Source organism: Capsicum annuum, chromosome 5, assembly GCF_002878395.1.
Source record: "Capsicum annuum cultivar UCD-10X-F1 chromosome 5, UCD10Xv1.1, whole genome shotgun sequence".
NCBI classification, from domain to species: domain Eukaryota; kingdom Viridiplantae; phylum Streptophyta; class Magnoliopsida; order Solanales; family Solanaceae; genus Capsicum; species Capsicum annuum.
Window position 1 is genome coordinate 54850673 of NC_061115.1, and position 23907 is coordinate 54874579.

General features: G+C 36.1%; 1 protein-coding gene across 9 annotated transcripts in view; it reads left to right on the forward strand.

The window, feature by feature from the left end:
- The window catches only part of LOC107870662 (CDP-diacylglycerol--serine O-phosphatidyltransferase 1), a 19855-nt gene extending 2002 nt beyond the window's left edge, over positions 1-17853 (forward strand). For 4 of the 9 annotated variants that reach the window (XM_016717255.2, XM_047413026.1, XM_047413025.1 and 1 more), the window contains exons 2-13: positions 1802-2005; positions 3532-3597; positions 3685-3744; positions 5228-5318; positions 5477-5531; positions 5657-5736; positions 5874-5990; positions 6126-6318; positions 15052-15143; positions 16876-17129; positions 17248-17336; positions 17431-17853. In XM_016717255.2, coding sequence (XP_016572741.2) covers positions 1842-2005; positions 3532-3597; positions 3685-3744; positions 5228-5318; positions 5477-5531; positions 5657-5736; positions 5874-5990; positions 6126-6318; positions 15052-15143; positions 16876-17129; positions 17248-17336; positions 17431-17558 — 1389 coding nt within the window. In that variant the 5' untranslated portion in view covers positions 1802-1841 and the 3' untranslated portion in view covers positions 17559-17853. Of the gene's footprint in view, positions 1-1801; positions 2006-3531; positions 3598-3684; positions 3745-5227; positions 5319-5476; positions 5532-5656; positions 5737-5873; positions 6067-6125; positions 6319-15051; positions 15144-16875; positions 17130-17247; positions 17337-17430 lie in introns of all 9 variants that reach the window. The other 5 variants (XM_016717257.2, XM_047413027.1, XM_047413028.1 and 2 more) reach the window with 2 other exon arrangements.
- The last annotated feature ends 6054 nt before the right edge of the window (positions 17854-23907 follow it).

Below are 23907 nucleotides of genomic sequence, written 5' to 3' on the forward strand. Positions count from 1 at the left end.
AGTCTCATTCCGAGCTCTATCCCTTCGGGTCAGTCCACACATCCAGCGCAACATCCGCATTTCTGCCACCTTCATTCTTTGGGTGTGGGAGTTCTTAACTGGCCAACACTCCCTTCAGGTTCAATTTCCAATAAATAAAAACACACTAGGTGGTTTCTTTCCATCTCTCTATCCTTGGTGGATAGAATAACATGTTATTTGCGGAAGGTGCCAGTGTCGCGTGAAATTAGTAGCTATGCGCGTAAGTTGGCCCGAACACTATGGTTATAAAAAAGAAAATACTTGTCGATATTGTAGCACCCAAGTATGATCTAGTGGTCTGTGCACCATGAGGTCTAGGTTTAATTTCCAATCGAGACAAATATACTAGCTGATTTTTTCTCATCTATTCTAGCCTTGATGGACTAAGTTAGCTAGTACATGATACCGATGGAAAGTGTCGTGTATCTCGTGGAATTAGTCATGTGCATACAAGTTGACACGGATACCCATAGTTATAAAAATACATTTGATGAAATTGTAGTGAAATATTGAGTTGTTTGACTATCAGGACAATAAATGTGTCAGAAAGAGAGAGTATATAAAGAGGGGGTGATTGACTATGCAGTATTGGCATTTAATGCTGTATCTGAGTATTGAGTTTTCTCTCTTTAGCTGTTATATTAAGTTATTTCTTGCCATTTTTGGGAAGTTGTGATTGACATGCACCCTTTAAGTTACTTTGTGAGAGTGTGTTGAATTTTGGGTTCTTGTTATTTTCTTCAGTTTGTAATTTTCTATTGTTATCTGAACACCTTTGTTGCTCAGACTCTTCAAAAATGTCATCGGTGTGTGCCAGATCCTTCAAAAGTAGTGCCTTTTTGGAGGATCCGACACGGCGCGACCACACTTTTGGAGTGTCCGATCAACTTAGCTGAACACCCCTTTTTCATTACTTCACTAACACCTGAGTGGCTCATCAACTTAATGAAGATGATTAAGTGTTCTATCTTTCTGTTGCTTTTGGGCTTTTTGTGTTGCAAGTGTTGGCAAATGTGTTGAATTTTATTAGATTGATATTGTTACATCAATAGTTGTTTGCGGTTTTATTAAAGAATGTACTTATGGAGTTGGTTTGTCTGCAATTGTTATCGTTAGTGATTTGCTGTTTTTATGATTGTGACGGTTCTGTAATAGCCAATTTCATTAATTTCTCTTGATTTTTGTATTAAAGTGAACTATTGTGTTTTGTGGGGTATGTTGCATTTTGCTTATTTGCTGTTACCATTATGGATCACATTTAGTTTATTTTTGTTTTACTTGTTTTACCTAAGATTTTTGTTACTGATAGAAGATGAAGAAAAGGACTCACATAACAAAACAAACCATATATTTATGTTAATTTTGTGGTTGCTGTTTAATTTTATGCTTCTGCCTTTTTAGAGGCAGGTATGTGCAGAAGAAAGCCAAAACGATGTAGGAGCAAAGGGTTCCATGTTGATTCCCCCCTCCTCCCAAGCCCAGCCAATTTTTTTTTTAATCTTTACTTCGTTGGATTCTTTCAGATTGTTTTTCTCTCTGTTTTTCCCTCTTCCAATCACTTGTATCATCACCTTTGTTAGTTTGTTAGGGACTGCTTATTCTGGATTATGTAATTGTCTAGGAAGGTATTACTCGGGACTGCATTAAGATACGAGCCTTAGGTCAATAAGGATGCCCTTTTCTTGTGATGTTTATTGCTATGTTGTTGGATTTTCCGTTAGCTGCACCTGAATCTTCTATATTGACATGTTTTTCTGGAACGATTTATCTTTTTGTGCAGTGAAGGGGTTGAAGGAGTTGAATTTTGTGAGGTCAGGCATATGGAACCTAATGGCTACAGAAAGGGTAACAAAGGGAATCTCGTTACCATTCAAAATGGTAATCATAGCTCGCTGAGTATACATGAGGAGCTGGATCCATGGACTGCTTGGGCATACAGACCTCGTACTATCACGTTGTTGCTTATTGGTGCATGTTTCCTCATGTAAGTTGCTTAGTCAACAGGATCTATAGATCATTGTTTATAAATTTTTGATATTAGTTCTTTCTTGTGACTGATTTTTCAAATTTGAGGAAGCTCTTGAACGTTTTCTTACTGTTCATCTTGAATCCTGTTTCATCAAGTTTAATTATCTGCATGCTTTTTGGATATTAATCTAGCAAGAAGTTAACTACAAAAGCTTGATGCTTATTTATTTTCCATCCTCTTATCTGAGGGCTTGCATTTGGAGCCTATAATTTCTCATGAAATGGATATATGACCACTTCTGTTCCTGGGTTTCAGCTCTCTGTCTGGTTTGGTTGTCCCAAGTCATTTATCATAAATGAAGTAGAACTGACGAAGAAAAGCACTGTTACGATTCACAAAACAGAAATGATGAAATAAAAGCAATCAATATACTAGCAGCCCTGCTCTTCAAAACCCCCCATTTGACTGAACCAGAGCGCTTATAATCCATATAGAAAGTGTTGCCTGCGCAAATGAATTTTGAGGGTAACATGTCTGCGACAAACAAAACTTATATACAGTTTGTTGATCCAAGTTTCTGTTAGTTATCTGATTATTACTGATCTGCAGGACACCTATTTAGTATTTAAAAATAGTAAGATTGCTTTCCAGAACTTCTCTTGTATTTTACATAGGATCTAGTTGTATTAATCCTCCACAGTTTTCAACGTCAACTTGCATTGCTTGCATTTTGAATTCCCTAAGATCTGTTGGTAGTCGTGCAATTATTTTTCTATGTATTGCTGCTTCTGTTACTGACCTCAACTTACCTTTTTGATGTTCCAATAATCATCAGATTTATAGATCAGTAATTGAGCTGTAATTTTGTATAGAAAATGGAACCTTGGGTCTCATTGTTCCTGAGTTACAGCAATCTACTTTACCCCCTTCCCATTCAATGCAGAAAAGGAAAAGAGAAATATCTAGATAAGTTTAATCAAATGTTTGATAAAAAAGATTCATAGTGGATATAGTTGAGTCATTTTGTGGTGGTCCTTGGTTTCTGAATTCTAATTGCCAATGTTATTCTGTAAGTTCATATTTTCAGGGTTCTGTTCACTTTGTTGACACTGTTGTCTCTTTCTAGTTAGAGTAGTTTTTGGTACTTAAATCAGTCCGACCTCCAGAGCACATCATATGACATGTCAAAGACGAAGGAAAAATTTATTCACTTTTTTCTTTTTCTTCGATAAGTGCCATTTGGCAGTTCTCTTCTTTGAGGAAACTAGAAAGTGGTGTTTGTGTATTTAACTCTCTTTCTTTACCAAAATTCTGGAGAAGATAAAACCTTGCCTTTATCTGTTGCTCTGTGGTTTTATAGAGTTGGCTTTATTGAGTTTATTGTGTTAGAGCCAAAACATGTAATACCCTTGGGCTATGAATCCTGTCCCTTTCTTACTTTCCCCTAAAATTTCCGAAGTTTTTAAAGATAATGTGATTTAGTGTTAGAAATGAACTTAGTGTTTGTATGTTTTGACTTGCTTATGTAATCACTATTGCAGCTGGGCAAGTGGAGCTCTTGAACCGCAAACTACCTCCTACGGTGATGTTACTACTTCTGTGAAAAGGTGTACATTTTAAGCATGTTTTTATCCAATCATTTTTTAATTATGTGTGAGAAATTGAAGTAATTGTTTTTGTTTTTCATCCATTAGGGGCGTTTGGGCAATGGTTGCTGTTTATCTTGCCTACTCTTTGCTGCAAGCCCCTTCAACGTAAGTTGTTTCCACATTTTGTTTGTCTAAGAATGAACAGTTGGATAGTTTTTGGTATTTTTGTGTTGACTGTTTGGTTGTTACTTGCCTTAAAAAGGAGTTAGTGGTTACTGGTATAAATGTCTGCGTTGTTCACTATGCAAGCAGTGAGGGTTTGCCCACCAAATTCAGATACAGGAGCACATTTATAATTTGCTATGATGTTCTCTCTTCATTTTTACAGGATTCTTTATGGAGCTTCTTTTACTCACTTTTAACTAGGCGAGTCCAGGAAGTCGTGTTCTTAAAAAATTACATTGATCTTTGAACTTGAATTTGTTGGACCTTTTTGACCATGTAATTATAAAGGCGAAATACTTTGGTGGACACTTGTACTTGTCCTGGTTTGTAAAGTAGACACTTCTACTTACACTTTTGTCATCTGAACCCTTTAACCTATTAAAATGATTTTTTTGAACCCTTTTTGTATATGTGACATTAACTTGATGATTTGGTAAAGCGTGTGTTTTACATGTGCTTTTCAGCGAGTGAGGCCAATTTTTTTGCCTTTAAAATATTTTTTTTAAAATAATTGTAAACTTAAAAATAAAATAAAATTTGCGCCCTCTTCTTCATTGACCCCCCCCCCCCCCCCCCCCAACCCCCTGCACCAGCCCATTCCCCACCCCTCTCCCCCCGTCCCCCAGCCCCTCTCCCCACCCCCACCAGTTCCCCCGCACCCCAAAAAAAACATTTTCACACAAAAGAAGTTTCAAATTCAAGAATTGTCCCAAAAATTGAACAAATTATTTTGATAGTAGCAATTATTTTGATCAATTTTTTTAGATTATTGAATATTATTTTGTTTGATCATTGAGGGGGTGGGTGAGTTTTGAATATTATTTTTTGATTGTTGATTATTGAAATATTCAAACATAATTTTTTTTTATATTATTGAACAAATTTTTTGTAAGAAAATATAGAATTGACATTTTTTATATTATTTTGATAGGTCCCAAATATAATTATAAATAATTTTTTTTGAACAAATGAGTGGGCGGGGGTAGGGATGGGGTGGGGGAGTTTTTTCTTCTTAAATATTATATATATTTTGAATATTTAATTTCCTACATGTCATTGAAAAATGACATGGCATGCCACGTATCGGTGAATGTATTGCACTCATATTAGTTGGATGAAAAAAAGGTTTAAAATGTTATGTTTTGATGGGCAAAAGTTTTTAAAATATTTTTGTTTGAAGGTTAAAGGGTCCAGATAACAAAAGTGTAAGTAGAAGTGTTGACTTTACAAATCAGGACAAGTACAAGTGTCCCTAGAGCATTTCGCCAATTACAAATTAACTTGAATTTTTAGTTTCTTCTAGCTTTGAATGTGTGGTTGAGAATTCACCTTATTTCCTTCTTGTGGACTTCCATGAGCAAATTTATGTGGAGTTTGTGGCAATAACTTTCTACCCACTTATACTTTGAGTTCTTTGTTGCAGGGTACTTATTAGACCACATCCTGCCATTTGGCGCTTGGTTCATGGAATGGCTGTTATTTATCTTGTTGCTTTGACATTTCTACTTTTTCAGGTGGGTTGGTTAGCAGAGGTTTTTTCCTCTTACCTTCATGTTAACAATCCAGTAGCTATAGTTTCTTAAATTTGTGTTCTGATGATATTTATTCATGTATTATTGCAGCCATTTAATTATATTCTGAATATGATAGCTTTGTTCCTTTATTTTCTCAGAGGCGCGATGATGCTCGCCAGTTTATGACGTTTCTTCATCCTAATCTTGGCATTGGTAAGAATTTTGGTTTACTCCTTGTAGATTGTTTTGGTGGTTCTTTCATGCAGGTCCATTCCATCCATATGTTTTGCATGTTATGCTTTGTAACATAGCTAAGACCAATTTGACTTGCTATGCAGAACTTCCTGAAAGATCTTATGGTGCTGATTGCAGACTCTATGCACCTGAAAATCCCACGAACAGGTTTAAGAATGTTTATGTATGATTTCTCCCTGCACTCTTCTTACCTCTTTCATCTTATTTTATTTGTTTAGTTTTATTTAGCATTATCAATTGAGCCTGCTAAATGTAATAGTTGGACTTTGAGATCACTCTGAGTGGTGTATTGCTTTGTAGGACACACTGTTCGATGAGTTTGTTCTGGCTCATATCTTAGGGTGGTGGGGCAAGGCCATCATGATACGTAATCAGCCTCTTTTATGGGTATTATCTATCGGGTTTGAGTTGATGGAGGTCAGATCCTTAATGGCTTCTTTCAACTGCTTTAAGCAGCGGCTGTTCATTTTAAAATATAACCATTTTATTTTAGGCAAGTGGTTAACTGATTTTCATTTGTTATAACTTATCTGTACACTGCTATTTTTTCAGCTTACTTTCCGGCACATGTTACCAAATTTTAATGAGTGCTGGTGGGATAGCATTATTCTGGATATATTCATCTGCAACTGGTTTGGTGAGAAACTTGAAGCCATTTTCTTGGTCATTTATGATACGGAGCAGTGTTTTGGACGGCGAAAGGCGACAAGGCCCCGCCACGCGGCGAGGCGAGCACCTTTTGAATGTACGACAACAATTAATATAAAAAATTAAAATAATTTATAAATGATCAAAATTTCAATAACACTAATATATTAGGAAATATTTCAAGTCAAGAATTAAAACTATATAGTAGATAGATACTAAAAGTCTAGAACTAAATGACTCAACAATTCAATATCCATAAAACAAGTCTATTCTTCTTCAAAAATTACAAATCACCGCATCTTTTGTCGGTCCTTGTGTATCATAATTCCATACTATGTCCTTTTGTTTGCTACTAGTAAATTGGGATGCCATTGAAATTGAAAGCTGTTAATGATCAAATAATTTAATTAGTATATTAATATTATCATTTATTCCTTAATTCTTAAGTTAATAAAAAAAATTACATAATAAGTTATAAGAATCAACTATTAAGGAATAAAGAGTTAAGGACAGTGGCCTCCACTGGTTATAATAGTAACACTGTAACAGTCACAAGTTCACTATTACAGTGCCGGCCGCCGAAAAATAGAAGAAAAGAAGATAAAAAGAGGAAGAAAAAAAATAACAGCACCAAAAGACATATCCAGTCGCTGGATTTAGAAGAAGAAGAAGAAAGAAGAAAAAAGAAATAGAAATCACTGCTTACCGGAGTTTCGGAAGTCGCCGGAGTTCGTCGCTGGTTGGTGGAATCAAACTTGTGAGATGAATGGTAGCAGCCGCAGTCACCAATTTGTAAGTTGGTAGTGTTAAAATGTGTAAATAAACCCTAAAATTAGCTTACATACCTAAAACCCTAATTTTTTTAAAAACAATTAAAAGGCATCGCCTTTCTTGCCGCCCCGCCTCGCCTCGCCACGTCGCCTTTCTTGCAAAGGCGTCGCCTTTTGATTTTCTCCACGCCATGGACTGAAGAGGCGATATAGCCTCGTCTCACCATTCTCCATTGGCGACGAGGCGCTCGCCTTTTACAACACTGATACGGAGATAATTGTACATTCTTATGTCAATTTATGTCATATGCTCCATTATTTATCTGATGAATATTTATCGCCCTACTATAATGTTACATGCATTAAGATAGTATAGTTGTCCTATTTGTTTGGTTCTTCAATTCCACCCTTCTATACCAAATCATCGTGGAATTAGTTATGCATCTATTTGCAGTGTTCCCATTTATTTGGGGCCAATTTTGCCAAAGTTTATGAAGTACCTTTAGATTGTTAAAGTCTATCATGCACATGCTCCATTTGTTAAATTTGACAAGATTCTAGAATTAGTGGGAACATTGGAAAAAGAATAATTCTTCTTTGGGATAAAATGTCAAAGGTAATAAATTTGTAGTTGAAATCTTTGACAATCATTAAATGGTTTCACACGTTGAGCTTTGATATTTGGATAATGATGATGTCACTGATGACATCATGAGGAAGAATTCACTCCTATAAATACAACACTTAGTTCATTTGTAAATCACATCTCTCACTTTTAAGACATTTGAATCTCCTTTTTTTTTTGTAATATTTCACTTGATTTTTTTTTGAGTGAAATAAAATTTGGTTGGTTGTGTCCGAGGAGTAGGAAGAAAGCAAAGTTTTGCCGAGCCTTGTAAATTTCTAGTGTCATCTTATTGTTGTCTCATTTACTCTTTATATAGCTACCTTTAGATATAGTAGTTGCAACTTAATCACTCTTTATATATTTGACTTCCACAATAATTGGTATCCGAACCAAGGTTCTACAGAGTATGCTCTGTGGTTGCACAGTCTGAACTTTCACATCATAAAAGTACTTTGATCTTTGGTACTGTTAGCTAATAAATAGTATTTGTAGTAGAAATGACAGGTAAGAAAGTTGAAGATTCCACATCGGGTGTCAATAATACATCATCGTTGGCATCTTTGCTTATGACAAGAATTGTGTTAAATGCGAAATTTGCAATTGAAATCAAATTGTGTTAAATGCGAAATTTGCAGTTGAAATCTTTGATGGGTCATGACATTTTGGGATGTGGGAAGGCAAAGTTCTTGATGTCCTTTTCCAATAAGGACTAGATATTGTCATAGAATAGAAGAAACCAGACAGCATAAGTGAAGAAGATTGGAAGATTATCAACCGTATTACTTGTGGTATCATTCGATCTTACCTTGCAAGAGAACAGAAGTATCCATACACGAAGGAAACTTTTGCAAGTAAATTATGGAATGCATTTGAATGTAAATTCTTGAAGAAAAACAGTCAAAATAAACTCAAGTAAATTGTGGAATGCATTTGAAGATAAATTCTTGAAAAAAAATAGTCAAAATAAACTCTACATGAAAAAGAGATGGTTACACATCATATATGTTTTTGGTACACAATGAATGACCATATCCCTAACTTTAATAAGTTGGCGACAAATTTGCAGAATATGGACATGACTTTTAGTGCTGGAGATATGACTTTAATGTTGCTAAGTTCACTTCCCGATGAGTTTTGGCACCTTGAAACTACTCAGCTTCATGGGAATGCTGAAGTATCTCTCAAGGAAGTTTGTTCTACCTTGCATAGTTATTAACCAAGGTAGAAGAGAAACAAAGAGGTGGTGAAGGAGGAGAAACAATGTTCACAAGAAGTCGTTCTCAAAATCAAACGAGAAGGAAGAAAGGAAGATCCAAGTCAAAATCCAGACCTAGCAAAAATGAATGTGACTGGCGCTTTTGATGAATGTGTTGTTTGTTGAGAAAAGGCACCGGAAGAAAGATTGTCCATTGTTGAAAAACAAGGTCAAACCTAACAACGAAAAGGCTATCATAGACTCAAATGTAGCTTATTGTGACTGCTCTTGAATTCTCACTAGTTACAATAGAGCCATCCAAATGATCTAAAGTATGGTTAATAGACTCAACTTGTAGATATCATATGTGTCCTAATCGAGACCGGTTCACTAATTTACAAGAAGGAGCATGTGGAGTTATTCATACTTCAAACAATGATCATCATATCACATATGTTGTTGGTTCCATCCGATTAAGGAACTATGATGGATTGAGCAGAACATTAATAGATGTTCGATACGTATTGAATTTGAAAAAAAATCACCATTTCTGAAGGGGTCCTAGAGTCAAAGAGGTTCAAAGTCATTGCAGAGAATGGATGATGAAAATATGCCCCGGTACACTAGTGATAATGAAGAAACAATAACATGTACCACTATCAAGGTAGTAATAGTTATTGGGTCTGCGACTGCAACATCTAGTGATGAGAAGGAGGTAGAAATGACCAGGCTATGACATATGTGCTTGGGGTATGCTGGAGGAAAATCTTTGAAAACTTTATCAGATCAAGGATTGCTAAAAGGATTAAAGATGTTCAACGTGGAGTTTTGTGTGCATTGTGTCAAAGGAAACATACGAGGGTTAAATTTGGAACAACAATCTATAATACTAAAGGTATTTTGGATTATGTTCACTCTCATGTTTGGGGTGCTTCCAAAACACTTTCATTAGGTGGGAAACATGATTTTGTAACCTTTGTTGATGACTTTTCCTGAAGAGTGTGGGTGTATACAATGAGAACTAAATATGAAGTTTTGGGAATTTTTCTCAAATGGAAGGCGATGGTAGAGAAGCAAATGGGAAAAAAGATCAAGTGTCTTCGTACATTTAGATATAGTAGTTGCAACTTAATCTCTCGTTATATATTTTCCTTTCTAGGAACTTTGAATCTTTTTGTACTACCTTGATAGTGATACATGTTATTGTTTCTTCGAATTGCCATCATTACCACTAGTATACTGGAGCATATTTTCATCACCCTATTATCTGCAATGACTTCGAACCCCTTTGACTCTAGGGCCTCTACCGAAATGAGTTTTTTCTTTAAATTCGTACGTATCAAATATCTATTAATGTTCTGCTCAATCCATCATGGTTCCTTAATTAGATGAAATTAACACCATATGCGATAAAGAGGATCATTATTTGCGGTGTGAATAACTCTACATTCTCCTTCTTGTAAATCAGTAAACCAGTTTCGATTGAGACAAATATGATGGCTACAAGCTGAGTCCATTAACCATACTTCAGATATTTTGAATGGCTCTGTTGTAACTAGTGAGAAATCAGTATCATCACAATCGACGAAATTTGAGTCCATGACAGCCTTTCTGTTGTTAGGTTTGACCTTGTTTTTCAACTTTGCACAATCTTTCATCTAGTGCCCTTTTTCTCGGCAAAATACGCATTCATCTTTGTTGGGTTTGGTTTTTGACTTGGATTTTCCTTTCTTCGTTTTTGTTTGATCTTGAGAATGACCTTTTACAAACAATTCTTCTCCTTCTCCATCTTTTTGTTTCTCTCTTCCTTTGTTCATGACTGTAAAAGGCAGAACAATCTTCCTTGAGAGATACTTCATCATTCCCGTGAAGTAGAGTAGTGTCAAGGTGCTCAAACTCATCGAGAAGTGAACTTAGCAACATTAAGGCCATATCTCCATCACTTAAAGTACAACTACCACAACAACATACCCAGTATATTCCCCTTAAAATGGGGTCTGGGGAGGGTAGAGTATACGCAGTCCATACCACTACCTCGGATGAAGTAGAAATGTTGTTTCCCATAGACCCCCGGCTTAGGACAGATAACAAATATAACAAAAATATAAAAGCAAACAAAACAAGGGGTGGCACAACGCCAAATACTAAAGAGTACAAGACACCCACAAAGTAATATTTATAAATTGGTTATACTAAATCATACACATCACCTAAATACCATGAACAAGAGGCTAAAAGACACTACAAACACCAAAACAAATAGAGCACTCAATCCCACTATTCCGAATGTACTCCTACCCACTAGCCTTCTATTTTAATTCGCGTCCTTCACACCTTCCGATTAAGGATCATGTCTTCCATAGTTTGTAACTACCCCATGTCCTGCCTAATCACCTCCCTCCAATATTTTCTTCTGCCTACCTCTACCTTGCTTAAAACTATTCATAGCCAGCCTCTGACACCTCCGAACTGGAGCGTCCGCGTCCCTTCTCATCACATGTCCGAACCAGCGCAACCTCACTTCTCACATCTTATCCTCTATCGAAGCCACTCCCACTTTCTTCTGAATAATCTCATTTCTAACCTTATCTCTCCTGATAAGTCCACACATCTACCGCAACATCTTTATCTCTGCCATCTTCAACTTTTGGATGTGAAAATTCTTAACTGGCCAACACTTCGCTCCATACAACATAGTCGGTCGGACTGCCACTTTGTAGAACTTACCTTTAAGCTTTGGAGATACCTTCTTATCACATAAGACTCCTGTGGCGAGCCGCCATTTCAACTACGCTGCACCACTATGATGTGAGACATCCTCGTCAATATCACCATTCCCCTGAATCATAGACCCAAGATATTTGCAACTCTCCCTCTTCGAAATGGCCTGAGAATCCAACTCTACGACCAAGTCCTCCTCATGTGGCAAATCACTAAACTTACATTCCAAATACTCTGATTTGGTCCTGCTCAACCTAAAATCTTTAGACTCAAGCGTCTGTCTTCAAACCTCCAAATTATCATTAACTCTAGTCTACCCCTAGTCTCGTCAATCAGTACAACATCATCAACAAATAGCATACACCATGACACCTCTTCTTGAATACGCCGCGTCAAAAGCATCCATCACCAATGCAAATAAAAACAAGCTAAGAGTCGATCCTTGGTGCAAACTTGTCAAAACAGGAAAGTGCTCAAAGTCTCCTCATCCATCATTTTGCAGATCTGTCGCATCATATGTGGTACCAGGAACATATATGAAGCGTAACAATCTCTTTTTCATGTAGAGTTCATTTTGACCATTTTTCTTCAAGAATTTATCTTTCAATGCATTTCTTAATTTACTTACAGAAGTTCCCTTCATGTATGGGTACTTTTATTTGTTTGCAAGGTAAGATCGAATGATACCACAAGCAACATGGTTGATAATTTTCCAATCTTCTTCTCCTATGCTGTTGGGTTTCTTCTCTTCTATAGCAATATTCAGTCCTTGTTGAAAAAGGACATCAAGAACTTTGCCTTGCGACATCTCTAAATGTTCCTACCTGTCAAAGATTTCACCTGCAAATTTTGCATTTGACACAATTCTGAAGATGCCAACGTTGATGTATTATTGACACCCAATGTGGAATCGTCAGTTTTCTTGTCTGCCATTTCTACTATAGATGCTATTTATTAGCTAACAGTACCGAAGACCAAAGTAATTCTTTTCTGATGTGGAAGTTCAGAGCATAGTCAGATAGAACCTTGGCTCTGATACCAATTGTTGCGGAAACCGATTACCTAGGGAACGATTAAGTCGCAACTACTATATCTAAATGTAGCTATATAAATAGTAAATAAGAGAACACCATAAATTTATGAGGTTCAGCAAAACATTGTTTTCTGTCTACTCCTCGGATACAACCAACCAAATTTTATTTCACTCCAAAAGAATAGAAGTGAAATACTACAAGAGATAAAGAAAGATTCACATACCTTAAAAGATGAGAAGGCAAGTGAGAGGTGTGTTTTACAAATTAATTAAGTGCGCCTATTTATAGGAGTGAATTCTTTCTCTTGATGTCATCAGTGACATTATCATTATGCAAATGTATCGGTGACATCATTATTATGCAAATGTCAAAGTTTAACGTGTGAAACCATTTAATGGTTGTCAAAGATTTCAATTGCAAATTTATTACCTTTGACATTTCATCTCAAAGAAGTGTTATCCTTTTTCAAATGTTCACACTAGCGCTGGAACCTTGTCAAATTTAACAAATCTTGTCAAATAAATTTGTCAAAGTTCAGTGTGTGAAACCATTTAATGATTGAGATAAAATTGCCTAAGTATAATGTGTCAAATTTGTCAAAGCTCCATATTTCCCCCGTTGTAAGATTTTTGAGACACGGTTAATTCCTGCACTATTTGGGTCATGCAACTTTTTCTACATGTTACCTTTCTCCATCTCGTTCTTCCTCCCTAATATGGAAGGCTGTCAGTATCAAATCTGATAATCTATTCTACCAAAATGGTAGAGATGGAAATGGCTTGGCATTGGTCCATAGATGTAAAGACAGCTTGTAATGGGCGTAGGTTAAATGCGGCAGAATGATGGTATAAAAAAATGTGAGTCAATGGATAGATGGGTAGTTTCTCAACCGGAAGAGCTCATCTTATATTGCAGCTCTGGCTGCTGCGATAAATGTTTAGTATGGGGAAGAAAACCTAATTTTGGGCATCAAGCTAACATATGATTTGTTATGTCTTATAATTATCTGTTTGTTAGACATCTATATAACTTCTGGTTTAGCTTATCTTAACTGGTCTTTGGCGAATGGAGGATATCTAAGGTACACTGTGGAGTTCGCTGCAGTAAAAATAGTTAACATAATGTGGTAATGAGAATTTGGTTGGTAGAAGAATAGTCATGAAGTCATGATATGGAGCATATTTTACATTAGTTTCTTAGAGTGCGCCTGTGTTTATCTGAAGCAAAGCAATGTAGGACAGGTGAGATAACTATGTTATCACGTGCATGCAGTCTCTTTCTTGTACCTACTACATTGTAGGTCGTAAGGTTAACATTCTAATTGGTGCGAATTAACATTCTACTTGGTTCAAAATTATTTTAATAGAAGATGACTATGAATTGTTGTTCAGTAAAGATGACCAAGTTAATGCCTCGTTGTGAATGATCTGCGTATGAGGAATGAAGTTATGCTAGTGATTGGGTCATGGTCATGGATTCTAGTGTTTGGAAAAAAGATGAAGGTGGACAATCTACTATATGAAAGTTTTGAATATTTTTAGGACTCGAGTCAATTTAGGAATAGTTTTGAACATAGAGGTAAAAGATCTTGCCATCTTGGTTGGCAGAAATATAGCCATGAGACGGAGAACATCACCTTTGTTGTCTTTAAATGCTCTTGTGAGCAAACTTGAGAGCTTAGTTAAATGTCTGTATTGTTATGTGAATGCAGTCCTTTGCTGTGCTATTTGGACCAAAATTCTTTAACAACAAAGATTACCAAGGTAATGGCTCTTTGTGAATGATGTCTAGTATGAGAGATGAATTCTGTTGGTACTAGCGGCACCGAGATGTATTCCAATGTTTGGTATGAGATGAAAGTGCACATGTACTATACAAAAGTTTTGGAAGTTATTGGGACATGACTCAATTTTGGGATGATTTAAATTTATTTGTACATGTGTGCGTAGTTACACTGGGTTTTTTGTTGTTGTGTGTGCATAGTGTTGTATATAACAAATTATGCATGTGTTGTGTGTGTGTACTGCATAGTGTTGTATATAAACATATATACTACTAGAACTCATTGATAGCTTTATAAAACACGCATAAGATCGTTCTACATCTGAACAATGATGAGATTCAATAATTATTGGATGATTATATTATGGACTCCTGTTATTGAATTAGGGATCAATTGGTACATTTAGTGCCATTTCTGTAGCCAAATTTCTGGAACCAGTTTGAAAACTTGAGAAAAATAAGACTAAAAAATTGAGATGCCAGTTGATGGCGTCCAGGCTTGTAGATGCTGTTATACTAACGTGCAATCAACATGATACTTGCATCTCAAGTGAAGTTACAATGATACTTGCATCTCAAGTGAAATTACAAGTGGTGGTGGCAAGAAACAATTATTAACTTTATTCTCTGCTTAGCTATCTATTTTATGTCTGGTTATGGTTTCTTTTGTTTTGTTCTTTACCTTTTTGGTTTCCTTTAGGCATCTGGGCTGGAATGCGTACTGTTCGATATTTTGACGGAAGAACATATGAGTGGGTTGGTATAAGCCGGCAGCCAAATATTATGGGCAAGGTCTGTCCCTTCAAATGTATACGTTGATTGTAAAAATCTTCTGTCTGGTTTGACTGTTAGTGGATTTGCTTGTTTGCATGTTCTTTCTCTACTCCTAAAGATAATTACAACAACATATCCAGTGAAATCCCACAGGTGGGGTCTGGGGAGGGTGGTGTATATGCAGCCTTTACCCCTACCTTGTGAAGGTAGAGAGGTTGTTTCTGATAGACCCTTGGCTCAAGTAAAATATTTCAAAACTGGTATGAGAGAAATAAAGTAGAGAAGAAGCCATATTGAAAATAATGGTTAAAAAAATAGTAGCAACAGCAGATAATATGATAACCGAAATAAAGAAAACAACTAATATATAATTGACATAATATATTTGATGCTTTTGGCATGTAGACATGGTCATGCCGCAACATGTTAGCAGTTTGTTGATGACACTGACAAAATGTCTCGTGGTGGAGTTTGAACTCCGTAATTGCAGCTAGTTGTGAAGATAATTTGCTATTGTTCGTTTTTGCTAGTAGAAGGGTCCAAATGGCAGTGAGAGATGTTTACATTCAGTTTGATTGAATTTGCTGTTGCTGATTGCCTCTTCACCCTGTAATTATCCTGCTCAGGGGAATCAGCCGTGATTGTTAACTACCAATATAATGGAAATATATCACCTTCTAAAGGGTAGGTGGTTGTGATTGTCGGATTTGACATCCATCATGAGTTAGAACACACAATGTTCAGGGAGAATTTGTCGTTGTCAGGTGTTTGCTTTCTATGTCCATCTTTCTCAAACCAGTGAGGAAGTCATGAAATCTTTAATTATTGCTGAATATTTAATCCCACTGCATAGGATATTTTAAATGATACTTTAAGTGACCTATAGTTATGACTAGGGGTGGCAAAATCAAACCCAATCCATCCAACCCCCCCAACCCGTTCAAGTTTGGGTTGGTTATTAACCCGCCCATTTATTAGCTCAACCCATTTCAATCCATTAAAATTGGGTTGATATATAACCCAAATTGATTTTTGAGAGATCTTGTTAAAATATTTCAAAAAAATATTTTTTTTATTTGATATGTTACATATAGCCATAATAAAGAAAAAAATAATTTTATTCCGTAATAAAATTTATAAAAGAACAAATAAACTTAGTAAAAATTGGACGGATGGGTTATAACCTTTTTTACCTAACCTATTTTGACCCAAACAAATTTGAGTCAGATTGGGTCTTGACCCGTTTTGACCCGCCCAATTGCCCCCCCCCCCCCCCCTGCCTAGACCAACTCCATAGAAAGAGGATTGAATTTAGTTGTATAACTCCTTGCAGGATGTTATGCGCGTATTGAGCTGTACTTAGGCTTTCAAATTCTTGTAGTTAGATTCTGGATCAATATCTGCGAGAATGTCTCACATTTAGTTAATCTATGTTCTGGACTTCAAATTCATTCACCAACTAGTTTGGAATTGAGATGTAGTTGATTGATTGAATGATTTTGACATCACTATGCTAGTAGTTCTAATTAGGTACATGGAGCTTCTGGCACAATCCCGCCACTATAGAGTATATGAGATGGTTATTGTGGAGTCTCTGTTTGCTCACTAATTCTCTGTTGTGGCATAATCTATATTTGACTTCAGCACTACAAATTTTTCAAACCTAGGAAGAACATGAACATTATAGTTTGATAGTCGTATGAACGGTTTATTATTAGACATTAGACAGTTACACCTTTGGGTTTTGTAGGTCAAGCGAACACTTGGTCAATTTACACCTGCACATTGGGATAAAGATGAATGGCATCCCCTCCTTGGTCCCTGGCGATTCCTTCAAGTTCTCAGTCTCTGTGTTATTTTCTTGACAGTGGAATTGAATACATTCTTTTTGAAGTTCTGTCTTTGGATTCCTCCCAGAAACCCTCTGATAGTGTATAGGTTGGTCCTGTGGTGGCTACTTGCAATACCTACCATTCGAGAGTACAACAATTACCTACAGGACAGGTATTTCCTACCTATTTTATTACAAGAATTGTGAATTGCAGTATATTTTTCTTCCATTGCCCGACTTCTGTTATCTATGTGACTTCACTTTTTCCTGATACTCCACAATTATACGCAGGAAACCAGTAAAAAAAGTGGGAGCATTTTGCTGGCTTGCACTAGCTATCTGCATTGTTGAACTCCTAATCTGCGTCAAGTTCGGACATGGTTTGTACTCCGCTTCATTCTGAGTTCTCATTTTGGTGTGTCTCATCGGTTTGTGTATTAACAGTTAATCTCATCCTTTTTTGCTGTCCTTCAGGATTGTTTCCTGACCCCATGCCCAAGTGGTTAGTAATTTTCTGGACATGCATCGGCTTTGGCCTTGTGTTGATTTTGGCTGCATGGTCATGGCAATTACATAGTACAATGAGGAAAAAACAGCAATGAGTTTCTGCAGCAACTCCATTCTTTATTCCTTTGTGTTATTTCGGATAACCAGCCCTCTTGTAAATACCAATTACAATTTAGCTGTACATGTTCTCTTCCTAGATTAGGTATTACAGTTGAAAAGTGTAGCGAACCGGAGTTCTTTATCATTAGGTTGTTGGTAGATGCCTTGTTTGTGCTGCCTAAGTTTGCAGGACCTTTTCCAGAATAAAAATTTTATGGATCGTGTGTTGTAAGTGTTGCAAAATTTAAATTTTCAGTTCTATATTCAGGCACTTGATATTTGCCCTTCCCATTGCAGCTGGATTTTATTATTCCCATCCAAATTGTCTACTTTGCATGTGAGGGTGTAGGGCTAGGAACTCTTAAATCATGCTACTGGTAGAGTTGTTGCCATGTGATTAGGTCACAGGTTCAAGTCGTGGAAAAAGCCTCTAGCAGAAATGCAAGTTGAGGTTGCGTACAAAAGACCCCTTTAGTCTAGCCCTTGCTTACATCCAGTGCATAGCGGGAACTTTAGTGTACTAGGCTGCCCTTTCTTTTGTACTTTTAATTTTTTAAATTGGAAGAGTGTTGTCGCATTGTCCCCTCAAGGGCTGTTAGCTAAAAGAAGAGTCTATGATTGGTATTAAGTTTTTAAGCAACTGCTTTGGCCGAAAGGGAAGAACAACTGAGTCTGAGCGGTTCAAATTTCTAAGAACTGGCTTTACCAAAAGTAAAAGCAGATAATTTCGAATAAACAGAGTTGCCCTTTGTATATGAGGTGGGACACATCTAGCCTCTCTGACAGATTTTTGATAGTAGTATACATTGTAAAATTATTGGTTATGTACTTTCAAGCTAAGATAGCTCTGGTCTACCATCAAGGTATGATGTGAAATAGTTGGAATTTCTCCACCCTTAGCTATAGGTTCTGAGTTTGAGCTTAGAGAATTGAGAGATTTCTTGGTAGGGGAGCCTTTAACCCCCATAGTGGGCCTATCCAACGCACGAGTCCAAATTATTTGGATATTTGAATTTCGTATACCAAATTATTTTAAACCAAATAAAAGAAGGAAAAATTATAAAAAATCACAACTTTATTTTCTTTTATTACACAATATTTTAAATCCTCAAACTAATTATAAATATACATATTTATAATTTCTCTCTCTCTAATTTATATACGTAATTTTACCTTCTCCTTTTCACGCTTTTATTTCCTTAGAAGGTGCCTACAATCAAGAAACCTTCATTCTAAAAATTTTTAATTTACTGTTCTTCTCAAATTCTTACTTCTATTTCATAAAATGCTGGAAAAAAAAAAGTAACCTTAAACTCTACTTAAAACTTTCCCTTAATCAGCCGCCATGATTAGACACCTGTTAAAATTTCTACTGAGGTTTGAAAAGAAAAAAAGATAATACACCGGAAAGAAATAGATTGGCTCTATCAGATGAGTCCCGATGGGTTTTCGGCCAGCCTCTTTTCCCGTGATAGTAAATTTGATTGTTCACTGTTTCGTATAAAAAGGGAAAAGAGATAAAATGCATAGTGGTGGGAGATCTTTAACATATGTGTTGTTTATTTTAAACAAGTAAACCCAAAACCCTAGACGACGCATGCAATACCTTCCTTAATATTCAATTTTCTATTCATAATGGCCACCAATTCCGGTGGGAATAACCCATCGGATAAATCACAAAAGCTTGAAAAAGATCCTGTTATTACTAATACGGAAGGAGAAGCCAAAGATCATGCAACAGCTCCAAGATTTGCTGACTTATTGAAACCAAAACCCTACGTGCATGATAATGTTAAGGTTTCTTTAAAACCTGTCATCATGGTGCATGGCGAACCTCCGGTTACGTGGAAATCATCAAAAGTACAAAATTTGATACTAAAAGAAAACCTATAATTTGCCATCATAGGCAAATTCTCATATGGTAAACCAGATATCAATGAACTCCGAAAAGTTATTTTGATACAATATGGTATTAAAAGAGATTGTTCAATAGGAATCCTTGACACACGCCATGTACTGATTAGGTTGAATCTGATGGAAGACTATGTGCAGTTGCTATCTACAAGTGCGTATCATATAAAGGCAAAAGGGATGTATTGACAAATTAAAACTCTTAAGTGGGATCCTTGGTGTGAACCGAATGTGGAAACCACAATTGGAGTGGCTTGGATTTCATTACCAGTTCTTCCACCAAATTTTTTTTTGCTAAGAAGGTCATTTTTTCAATTGCTTTAGCAATTGGAAAATCGTTAGTAGTTGATTTAGCTACTAAGAATCATACAAGACCAAGTTGTGGACATGGTAGCTAATTTACCTCAAAAAGTAAAGACCAATGAGGAGGATGACATCACTGGATAGATTAAATCAAAATGGATTCATATTCAATATGATTATAAACCCAAGTATTGCAAGGAGTGTTGTCTGTAAGGTCATGATGAAGGAAGCTGTTGGAATATATCCTGAACTGTTTGAACAAATTCAGAATCAAAGAGAACAGAAAGATGCAGTTAAAGACGAGGACAAAAGACAGGAGAATGGAAATAACAACATACAAGCAGATGATAACCCACACCAATGAAAGTTAAGAAAGAACAAGTACAGGAAAGACAGATATGGACACATTATGGGGGAGGTGAATGACAAGGCAACATAAGTTGAAACCTCAAATGCATTTGATTTGTTGAAACAAGATGGGATAGTTCCTCAAACAAGTGATGAAGTAATAGTAGATAATTTATCAACAGATACAAAGGAGAAAAAAAACACAAAAGACTGGGTTAATAAAAGTTTTGTCCAAGCAGAGTCAGTGCAAGTAGAAGGGGTGAAGAGTAAGGAAGGATGTCAGGAGATGAGCCTAGAGAATAAAACAGTAAAGTCAATCACACAAATAAATGACAAGTCTCAAGTGTCTGAGCAATAACAAACAAATGAGACTGACAAGCCTCCAAATGTATCAAAGAAGCTGGTTATGGTGACCGAAAAAACCCAACATCAAGTATTGAAGGGTGTGGTACCATTAGCAATAGAAACAAGAAACATGCTTGATATGTCAAATAGCAAGAAGGTGGACCTGGACAATGAAAACTTGATGGATAATATTGAGGAAACAGCTGTTGGAGGAGATTTATCTCCAAAATAGGTGAAGGCATTGAAATCAAAATATGGAAAAGCAAACAAGAAGAGCAATCCTAAAGTAGTAAGTCCTAAGCATACAAGGAGTTTTACATCCAAATCAGCATCTAAATGAATGCCCTAATATGGAACATAAGGTCTAGTTAACACACAAAAGGCATTTACTAGGCTGATTACCATGAACAAAAGATATCACCTTGGTTTCATTGGTCTCATGGAACCTTTCCAGGAAGGTCATAACATAGAGGAGTATAGGAAAAGGTTAGGGATGAAGCATGCAACGGTTAATGTAAGAGGCAAAATATGGGCTTTTATGGAAGATAATATGGATTATACAATAATCAGCAATGAGGAACAACAACTGTCTATTAGATTGGAGAATCTATTTACAGGAATAACAGTAGTGGTTACATTAGTATATGCTAAATGTAATCAAATGGATAGGTTGCAACTATAGGAAACACTAGGAAATATTCATAATTCTTTAACTGAAGCTTGATTAGTAGGAGGAGATTTTAATGTAATAAGGCATGAGGAGGAAGAGCTTAGTGGTCTACCTATCACTTTTGAAGAGACAGAAGACTTTAATCACTGCATCAGTACTTGTAATATAGAAGAGATAGCTTTTAAAGAGAGTAAGTTTACATGGTGGAATAGCGAAATAGATAGTGAATGTATTTTTAAGAGGTTGGATAGAATCTTCTACACTGATAAGCTGCATAAAATTTTTCCAGTGCTGGAAATTGAAAACCATATCATAAGTGGATCTGATCATGCTCCAATGCTATTATATTGTAACACTCAACAAGACCACCTTGTTAAGCCATTTAGATTTCTCAATTTTTGGCTTAAGGAAGAGTCCTGTATGGAAGTTATTAAACAGAATTGGAAGGTGGAGATGGAAGAAAATTCTTTCATTATCTTTCATCAGAAACTTAAAAGAATAAAAGTTGCACTCACCCAATGGAGTAAGAAAACTTTTGAAAATATTTTCCAAGAGATTTCTACTTTAGAGGAAGTGATTAAGGTTAGGGAAAGGTAATTTGATGAGGTTCCTACTGCAGCTAATAGGGCTAATTATTTGTTCAAGGCTCAAGCTGATTTAACATTGCAGTTAAGAAGAGAAGAAGAATTTTGGAAACAAAAGGAAAGTTTTGAGTGGTTCAAAGATGGGGAAAGAAACACAAGATTTTTTCATACAGTTGTAAAAGGGAGATGGAACAGGCTAAAGATTAATAGAATTTAGAATGAAGAAGGGGTTTGGGTAGAGGACAAGGAGGAAATTGTTGAAGCTGCTGTTAGATTCTACCAGAATCAGTTCTTGAAGCAACCTAATTCTGAAGATTTTTCCATGTTAGATGTACTACCACAAGTGGTAACAGAAGACTAGAAGGCAGAGTTAAAGATAAATCCCTCACTTGAAGAAGTAAAATAAGCAATTATGGGTCTGAACAAAAATAGTGCAAGTGGACCAAATGGGATGACAGGTGCTTTCTATCAGGAGGATTGGGATATTATTGCACATGATCTTCATTAAATGGTAATGGCTTTCTTTTATGGTTATGACCTTTCAAGGTTTATCACTCACACTAATTTGGTATTGCTGTCAAAAAAGGTAGTGATGAATACCTTTTCAGATCTAAGACCAATATCCCTAAGTAATTTTGTGAATAAGTTCTTTTCAAGAATTATTCATGAGAGAATCAAGGAATTATTACCTAGCATAGTCTCAGAAGAACAGGCTGGATTTGTGCATAGAAGAAGTATTGTGGAGAATATCCTGATAGTACAAGAGATTATGTCAGAGATTAGTAAGAGAAGTAAACCACCTAATATAGTTATAAAGTTGGATATGATGAAGGCATAGATAGAGTTAAATGGATGTTCATGACTAAGGTGCTAAGAAGGATAGGTTTTTGTGAAGAGATTATAGACATGATATTTAGGTTGTTGTCTATTAACTGGTATTCTTTGTTATTAAATAGACAACCTAAAGGTTTCTTTCAATCATCAAGAGGTCTGAAGCAAGGAAATCCTTTGTCTCCTACATTGTTCATTTTGGCAGCAGAGGTATTATTAAGAGGTTTAAAAGAATTGTTAATAAGGAAGAAATTTAAAATGTTTGGAATGCCTAGGAGAAGTCCAAAGCTAAATCATCTAGCTTTTGTAGATGATATAATCATCTTATACAAAGCTGAGCTTGGGACTTTACAGCTAGTGACAAACACTTTGACAAGATATGAACAGGTTTCTAGTCAGAAGATTAATAAAGATAAAAGTGTTTTGTATTTTCATAAGAATGCATCCAATGGTGCAGTGGAATTAGCAGAAGTGGCTACTGGCATAATGAGGTAGGTTTTTCCTTTTAACTACCTAGGTTGCCCAATCTTTTACAAGAGGAAAAAGAAGACTTATTATCATAAATTAATGAACAAAATAAGTAACAAGCTACAATCTTGGAAAGGTATGTTGTTGTCCTTTGGTGGAAGGGTTGTACTAATCAAGCATGTTCTTCAAAGCATCCCCATACATCGCTTATCAGTTATGAATCCTCCTAAAAATATTCTATCTACTATTCAGAAATACTTGGTTAGATTTTTCTGGAGTAGCACTATAGGAGAGAGGGAAAGACACTGGGTATCATGGACCAACATGTGCCTACCAGAAGAAGAGGGTGGATTGGGATTTAGATTGCTACAAGATGTTTCCATAACACTCTTTTGCTAACTCTGGTGGAATTTCAGAACTAAAGTCACCATATGGACTGAGTATAAAAAGAATAAATACTGCAAAAAACTGCATCCTAAAGAGGTAATTTGGAAGGTGGGTGGAGGATCTCAGGTTTGTTAGAAGATGCTGCAAGTGAAAGATCTCACAGACCATCTCATCATGTGGAAGCTGAAAGAAGGTGATACTAATATTTAGTTTGATAATAGATAGGTGTAGGGGATATCTATTCAATTATAGAAGAAACCAGGGACTGGGAGATAAACAACAAATTAAAGATTTACTGGAGAATGGATAATGAAAGGTGAATATGCTGAAGGATCTCTTTACTGGAGATTTAGTCAACTACATAATTTAGAAAGTAGTTCCCCATCAATTAGAAAATCAGAAGGGCATACCAGTGTGGTCAGTGGATGACAGAGGAAAATTCAGTGTCAGTACAGCATGGCAATATGTTAGAACTAGGGAAGTCAAGAATGATTTTTA